The following is an 8575-nucleotide window of genomic DNA, read 5'->3' on the forward strand; positions in this document are numbered from 1 at the left end:
CCTGAAAATCAAACAGATGCAGTCAGAATCTTGTGATCTGACCTTATGTGGCATAATTTCAGCCAGTGGCTAGAGAGGGACTCTATGTTTCAGTATGCAAATACCTTCAGTCTCTTGACTTTGTCATGCTCTCTGACCTTGGAATCTTTACTCATGCTGTTCTCTCTGCTGGAAATCACCAATAATGCCTTTTCATTCTCTTGTCAAAGAACTTATCATGCCATTATAATCACCTGTTTATGTATCTGTCTCCCCCAATAAACCATATGCTCCACAAAAATGGAGCTTGTCTGTCTCATTCACCATTTATCCCTAGTGTCCAGTACAATGCCCAGCACATAGTAATTTTACAATAAGTACTTGTCAAATGAATGAATAAATGAATGAATGAATGAACGAACTAAAGAGAGAGAAGCTAGAGAAAGAAGGATCAAGCCCATGAGCTGGAACTTTAGTTAACAACTAGGATTCAGTGTTCCAGTTCCAGAGAACTAGCAACTATTACCTTTATCTAATTAGTTTACTTTAGAATGCTAAAGAATGTGAGAGTAAAACTTATTTGGAGATCTATAATGAAGCACAGTATGTACACAGTCCCCACAGAGATTAAGTTGATGCTTTTGTCATCCTAGCTTCACCATTTATATCTGGTTAGTGAGGACTATGATCCTCAGTTCTCACATCTGCTAAATGGCATAATGTATGGAAAGTGCCTAGGACAGGGCTTCACATACAGTGTACTCACTAAGTGGTCCTGTTGTAAATGTTTGCACCAGAACTCAGACTGAGGTGAAAGGAATGTTGTCACTTGTTTTGTTCATTCCTCTCCCCAACACCATACACACACCTTCTCAAACACATACACAGACACCAGTAAATTCTCTGAGGGTTTTTTGTTTATTTGTCTTGTTTTGCTTTTGTTTTTTTGTTTTTTGTTTTTTGGGTTTTTTTTTTTTTGAGTAAGGGAAAGACTAGTAACCATCCACCAAATGCCCTAGAGCCACATACGTATGCAAAGGTGTTCTGCATCCATACGTGTAGTCTGACCCTGAAATTAGAAACAGGACATTGAGAAATACACTGCTCTTGCCCAATTTTGGCTTGGAACCTCTTGAAATAATAACACTTTTCTTTTAACTGTATCAGGGTTCTTAATCCTGGCTACACATTAGAATCATCTGGAGTCCTTCTAAAAAAGAATAATGCTTAGATTCACCCCCAGACCAATTAAATTACAAACTTCTGGTAATAGGAGTCAAGTTCGGGTTTCTAAAGGTTCCAGGTAATTCTGATGTGCTAATTCATGTGTAGACCATGGATCATAGCACTGGCATCATTTAAGGGTTTATTTAAAATGCAGGCTCTCAGGCTTCTGTCCAGACAGAATCAGAATCTGCATTTAAAGGAGACCTCTTAGTTTTTCATAATCACATCAAAGTTTGAGAAGTACTGGTAGATTTCTCAACTCTGGCTACGCAGTATAATCATCTAGAGGACTTTTGAATAATGCAGATGCTTGGGCTCTACTCCCTGAGATTTTTATCTATAACCAAACTGGAATAACCAAACACAGATCATGACTCATGTTCTACTTTTACTCAGTTATAAATAATTTTAAATGTCTATATTAAAAGAAACATGGAGGTGGGGGAGGAGGAGGGGGTGGTAGATAAGGTAAAAGGGGTCAAATATGCGGTGACAGAAAGAAATCTAACTATGGGAGGTGAACACACAGTGTAAATATATATATGCCTTACTGTTAAAGTATATAGCTGAAACTTATTGGATTTCGTTAACCAATGTCACCATAAAAATAATTAATTAAAAAATAAAATAAAATAAACAGAGATATTATAAGATAGAATATATATCTCTTCATAATATAGGATAGAATATGAATTTTAAAGATAAAACGCAAGACTTCAAAGGAATTTTGTGCTTTTAGCAGACACGTCAAGCTATGCCCAGACCTCCTAGTGGAATGGATCCATATTCCGTCTGCCCTTGGGACTAGTTTAGAAGGAAAGTTTGAGGAGTAGTGAACCAACGAAATTATTTGAAATGTGACACTCTTAATTGACTTAGTTTCAAATCCTCAGCAGATGGAGTATCTTGGCTTAGCTCAAATGCTAGAAATACTCCAACATTTATCACTTCAATCCCAGCCAAGGGTCAAATGCAGTACCACAAATAGAAACTAAAATAAGCTCTAAAAGTCATTTTTGTGGTTGACTTAACTTTATTCACATGATAGCTATGAGGACTGACAAAGACTTCCTCTAACATTTCTTTCTTCTGGCAGGATGATTTAGAGTTTGGTTGCAGACAGTGCAAGTTGAAGGGCCGTGTGATGAGACAGATCAGGGGCTTGTTATAGTTCTACATTATCACGAATCCAGTTTTATTTTAACCTTGTGGCTTGTCTAACACATTTGCCATAAGAGTTGGGGAATAAATCTAATGCTCACTGGCAAACACTTGGCAGCTCTTGAGAGCAGCATCTTTAGAGAACATACAATCAATCCTAACAATGGAGGCACCTCAGATATTGTGACTGCAGGTTATGAGTGCCTCGGGGTGCCAAGAGAGGCATCCCATGACAGCAGTGGGATCTCAGGGCATACAACAGGCAGCTCTGGAGCGTTGCAATCAATCCCAGGAGTATGGCATGCCGTCTCAGTACTGATATGACCTCACAAGGAGCCACATAAGGAGAACCGTAATCAGGACAATGGTGAAGTTGAGACACAGCTCCCGGGTGGATAGCTCCATGCTCAGAGTGGCTCGGTGAGAACCGAGGGCAGACTTCTGAGTTTACACCGGAGACCTCCTGCTTGTCCTCACCTCCTAACAGGAAATAACAAAGAAAACATGGGGAGATTAATGAGCCTTCCCTCCTCAAAGGAAATAGAAGCCTTGTGGAAGAGGATAGTGTTATGGGCTAAATTGTGTTGCCCCCTGCCAAATTCATGCGTTGAAATCCTAACCCCCAGTATCTCAGAATATGACTGTATCTGGAGATAGGATTTTTCAGAGATAATTAATTTAAAGTGAGGGCATTCAGACAGATCCTAATCCTATATAACTGGTGTCCTTATAAGAAAACGAGATTAGAACACAGACATGTACGGAGGGAAGACCATGTGAAGACAGAGAGAAGATGGTCATCTGCAAGTCAAGGAGAGAAGCCTCAGAAGAAATCAACCCTACCAACACCTTTATCTCAGATTTCTAGCCTCCAGAATATCTTTGGACTAGAATTGCATTTCTTCTCTGGGTCTCCAGCCTGCTGGTCTGCCCTGCAAATTTTGGACTTGCCAGCCTCCATCATTGCATGAGCCAATTGCATATATATACATACATACATTATATATATATATATATATATATATATATATATATATATAATGTATGTATGTATGTATATACATATATATAACATATATATATATATATAATGGCATATCTTATATATAACACTATATATAACACTTATATATAACACTATCCTCTTCCACAAGGCTTCTATTTATATATATATATATATATATATATATATATAATGTATGTATGTATGTATATACATATATATAACATATATATATATATATATATATATATATATATATAATGGCATATCTTATATATCACATACACATACACACCCTATTGGTTCTGTTTCTCTGAAGAATTCTGACTAATACATCTGCCTGATGTCAAAAAGACCAACAGAGTCCTGACTTTTTTCCTATAATGATTATATTGATACTTTCTGACAAAATATTAAATATTACATTTCCCTCTCTCTAATTTCTGTGTTTGCATATGTGTATGTGTGTGCTTGCTTCGCTTAGAGTACCAGCAAGCAAGGTCATCAAAACAGAAAAAAAAAGTTATGGTTTAGTATTGTTCTTGCTTTGAATTATACATAGAAGTAGGATACCATAATTTTTCAGATTTCAGGCTACAGAGGTCTTCATCTAACCCTGGGCAAGCATGAAGTAGTTTCAACATCTGCTTGGCCTTTTATGAGCACTGCATTGGGCACAGAACCTACTGGGGTCAACCAAAAGTTCCTCACATGACAGGCACTCAGTACAAAGAGCAAGTGTTAACCTCATGGGTACTTCTATTTCAACAAGGGCTTGCGCCAGCTATTTTTAGGCAGGTCTAGGATGTACCTAGATTGTAAACACTTCAAAGAGCAGGGATGGTATCTCTATAGTTTGTACAGATAGTACATTTAGGAAACCATACTTGGAGAACAAAAGTAATGCAATCAAATTATTACCCTCAGAGATGTGGCATAAACGATACTTTGTGTGTGCAAACTAAATGATATTAAAGATTAAAGATAATATTTTAGATATTTAGGACAAAAGTCTCCTGTAGAGTGAAGAAGTTTAGGGGGAAAGGGTATTTTGTTCATTTTCTAAGGGTAGGAGTTCAGGAGGCAAGAAAGGTTATTAGCAAACTTTTGGCCTGAAGGGTATTTTAATCCATCTAACCTGACTAAATTATTAATTGTAATAACTATATTTGTTGCATTATTAGTGAACAAAATTATTAATTGTATAAACCAGCTGAATAGTCATTTTCATATTATTTAATTGTTAGTATAACACAAGTTCAAATCAGATGGTGTTAACCAGTAGGTAGCTGAATTATGGTTTAGAATATAGCTAGTGATGATTGATTTATGTTTCTTTTAATTCTTATCCATCTTTTGGCACTCCATATGAAAGATATAGTAAATTGCCAATGAAAATCTTTACAAAGACTTGCCTGAAAAAAAAAGTGAACTGATAAAAATAAGTGGATAATAAAGGAAGTGGAGAGAATCTGCAAGAATGTATATAAAGTAGAGGGGAACAGGGAGGTGATGAATCCAGGCAGAGAGCCTGGAGGCAAAGGAATGAGAATCAAAGGCAGACTCTTCCTTATGAATTTATTAATAAAATCAAATCCTGGTCCAAATGCCAACTTATTTGGGTAAGTTCTAAAGAAATACAGAGATATACAAAAAATATGAGACATTTTATAATGATCAAAACAACCCAGTTCAGGGAAGGCAAGATAACTGTCCCACAAATCTGCATTAGATTAAGCTTTTAGATAAAGAGAATCATGGAGAGTGACCCAACAGAAACATTGGGAAAATGTTATTGAAAGCCGTCCACAGCTCTGGTCATGAGACCTTCACAACTCTGACCTTCACAACAACCGAGGCAAGTATTATTATGATTTTTTTGTCTCTCCCAAGATTACAGCTGAAAAACCGGCTTTTAGAGAGGGATTAATAAATTGTTCGTGTAATGACATGTAGCATGTAAGAGGCAAAACTAGAACTGGCAGTCTGGAACTAGTTTCTGGAATTGTGATTACTCCATAGGAGTGATTACAAGAATGAGTTACTACTGTAGTTAACTGCCCTGGTTAAACAAAGTTAGTGGAAATTCTCAACTACTTTGACAAAAATTTTTTTTGACATTTTTTATTAAGGTTAATAATGCTCATTCCTTATTATCCAGCAATTTCACTTCTACTATAAGAAACTCAAGCACATATGTACTAGGATGCTAATATAAGAATGTTCACAACATTGTTACAATATCCCCAAGCTGGATGACAAATTGTGTTATATTTGTATACTTGAATACTATAGAGCTAAGATAATATATGAACTATAACAATATTCAACAAGATGGGTGGATCCATAAATATAATTGTTGGACAAAAGAAGAATTTACAGAAGAAACATAAGATAGGATTCCATTTATACAAAGCCAAATACAGGGAACTTAATTATATCATTTAGGAATAAAGACATAGACAGTAAAGTTATAAAGAGAAGCATAGACAAGACTATCTCAATGATCAAGATAGTGATTACCTACAATGGAGCAGAAGAGGGAAGCGACCAGAAACGGACTTCTGGGTGCTGGCAATGATCTGTTTCTTGACCTGGGTGATGTTTATAAAGGCGTTGCCTTACAATTATTGTCAAACTGTATGTTTTATGCCCTCTTCACATTCTTGTCAGTAGTCTCTGAATTGAAAGGCCACTAATCACACTTCTTTATATCCTGTGATTTACCTCTTACTATTTCTTGCGCTTTGATGGTGAACTTAAATATTTGTTTTTATATATTTTTAAATGAATAAACACAAAGAGTTAAGGTGAGAATTTCTAATGAATCCAATTTAATTAAGATATATGCTGACTGTAAAGGGTGGACATGACTTTCACACACATTTATACCAAAGTTAGGCAGAAATTCAAATCAGAAACCTTCTTTTTTCTGGTGTTAACGCACAAAGACAATTTTAGCTCCATTTTAAATCCCCTGGAGTCAAGGTCACACTATATGATTTAAAGTGATTCCCATATAGATGAAATAAAAACCAAAAAAAAGCTCTGAATAAATTGGCATTGACTTTCTTTGAATGGAGACTTTGAGAAGACACAAGACAGACTTTCCTCCATGATATAAAAAAAAAAAAAAAAAATTAAGAGAAAAAGAGAAAATGCATCCATGAGGAAAAAAAAGACAAGAATCAATATTATTCATCTTATATCTTAAATACTGCATACAGTAAGCATTGTCTATTTTATTAAAAAATGTAAACACTCCTCTGCCTTTCCCATTTGCAACTTGTACACACACACACACACACACATGCACATACACACACACACACACTCTGTATGATAAGCATAAAAATCCTACTGTTCCCTAAGAGGGTCAAGAACACACCTGGCTGTGGTAGGCTTCTCCTCCCTCTCTCTCCAACTTAGGCTCCAACTCCTGCTTGTCTTCAGAGCTTTCTGGACTCCTAGGTACTGGACAGGGCCTAAAGTAGTCCCAGAGAGGTGGCAATCACTGTGATGTCACTGATGAAACATCTCAGAGGAACAACCTCCAAAGGTTTGAGTCTATTTGTGTTTAGAGGGACATGGAAATATGTTGACTAAGACTCTGTTCCTTTGGCTACCAATTTGTATTAACACCCCAGGTACTTAAAATCTTTTCTTTCCAGTTGACTTTTGTTACAATTGATGCAGGTTTTAAATTTATCTTTTATATCTTCATGAATACCTCTAACATGTGTTTAAAACATCATAAACCAAGAGCGATATACTAATATTAACAAATCAGTGCTGCACTTGGCTGCTCCCCTTACTCAGCATGTGAGGATATAAAATGTGAGTTCATCTTACTACCCATAGCTATAGCTATTTGAAATATGAAGAGTTCTCTGCCTTGCACACACACACACCCCAAATCTCTCTCTCTCTCTCTCTCTCACACACACACACACACACACAAGAATTCAATGGCCATCTTTAGCTCCTTCAAAATTGACTTTAGTCCAAGCAGTGAAAGTTATCCCCTCAGTCACCTGCTCTGCATACCTTTCCAGCTATGCCGTATGTTGCAAGTTTACACATTAATATACAGTTTCATCTAAAACAGCTGTGGAAGCCATGGTTTATATATCTCTGTCAGTAAACTAATCCAGCAGTAAACTCATACAGCAAAACTCAAAGTCATTTGGATAGATTGAAGGTAAAAGAAGAACTGATCAAAACTAGTGAAAAACATGAGTTATGGAACATATATCTGAAAGACAGAATTGTATAATTTTCACATATAAACACTGACTAAAACTAGACTATCAAGATGAATCTGTAATCAACATTCCAGATGTTTGGAGGTAAAAGAAGCTTCATTAGTGTTTAACTAGACTTGAAAGCACATCAAGAAGTTAAGCCCTTCAAACATGACCCCCATAATTGCATTTGCTCAGCAAATCCTTTATAGATAATCTTTATTATCTTTATAGATAATAGAGCAAATATTCCTTCTAAATTCCCAATTAAGTCTACAGCCACACCAGTCTGAATGTGCTCAAATTCGTCTGATCTTGGAAGCTAAGCAGGTAGGGCCTGGTTAGTACTTGGATGGGAGATCATCTAGGAATACTAGGTGATGTAGGCATTTAAGAAAATTTTTTTCTAATAATAATTAAAAAATTAATTCCCAATTAGGGTCAGTGAAAATAATGCATTCCCAGAAGGCATAAAGAAAAAAAATTCTCTATTTAGCTGTGTTCATAGTCAAACCTTTTCCCATTCTTCCTGATACCCCAGAGACATTACTGAAAGAAAGACTTTACATTCCATTTCTTCAGTTCAACATAAGCCGAATGATAGGTAATCTTAAAACAACATTCTGTCACCACATGCCTTGTAAAAAGATAGCTTGCTGAAGTGACAAATAGTATACAATAATTATAACGCAATCGAACACTAGCAGTTATTTGTTGCCATCTGGCAAACTCCTTGAATGCAGTCAGATTTCTGTCTTTTGCCTCTAAGCTCTTGCCAGATTGTTTCAAATGCTAGGAATGTTTTCCTAGTCACCAAACCCCACCTGTCCCTTTTTTAACCACTCAAAATTATTTTTTGTGCAATTAAAAAGTTATCCTTATTATAAAAAATTTGAAAATATGGAAGTATAAAGAAAATTTAAATTACTTTTACTTGTACCACCCACAGGGGAAAGAAACT

At 36.0% G+C, this 8575-nt stretch overlaps 1 protein-coding gene and 1 pseudogene across 1 annotated transcript; one reads left to right on the top strand and one right to left on the bottom strand.

The window, feature by feature from the left end:
• Positions 1–2219: 2219 nt before the first annotated feature.
• On the bottom strand, positions 2220–2847 carry SLN (sarcolipin). Its single transcript, XM_011368141.2, has one exon. The coding sequence runs from the start codon at positions 2770–2772 to the stop codon at positions 2677–2679; it is 96 nt and encodes a 31-aa protein (XP_011366443.1). The 5' UTR covers positions 2773–2847; the 3' UTR covers positions 2220–2676.
• A 5038-nt stretch (positions 2848–7885) lies between these two features.
• On the top strand, positions 7886–8003 carry LOC111744721 (annotated as a pseudogene).
• The last annotated feature ends 572 nt before the right edge of the window (positions 8004–8575 follow it).

The sequence above is a fragment of the Pteropus vampyrus genome, unplaced genomic scaffold (assembly GCF_000151845.1).
Source record: "Pteropus vampyrus isolate Shadow unplaced genomic scaffold, Pvam_2.0 Scaffold139, whole genome shotgun sequence".
In the NCBI taxonomy this organism is placed as follows: domain Eukaryota; kingdom Metazoa; phylum Chordata; class Mammalia; order Chiroptera; family Pteropodidae; genus Pteropus; species Pteropus vampyrus.

Coding starts and splice junctions, on each gene's coding strand:
- SLN (XM_011368141.2), bottom strand. CDS start 2,772: ATGGAGCTATCCACCCGGGAGCTGTGTCTCAACTTCACCATTGTCCTG.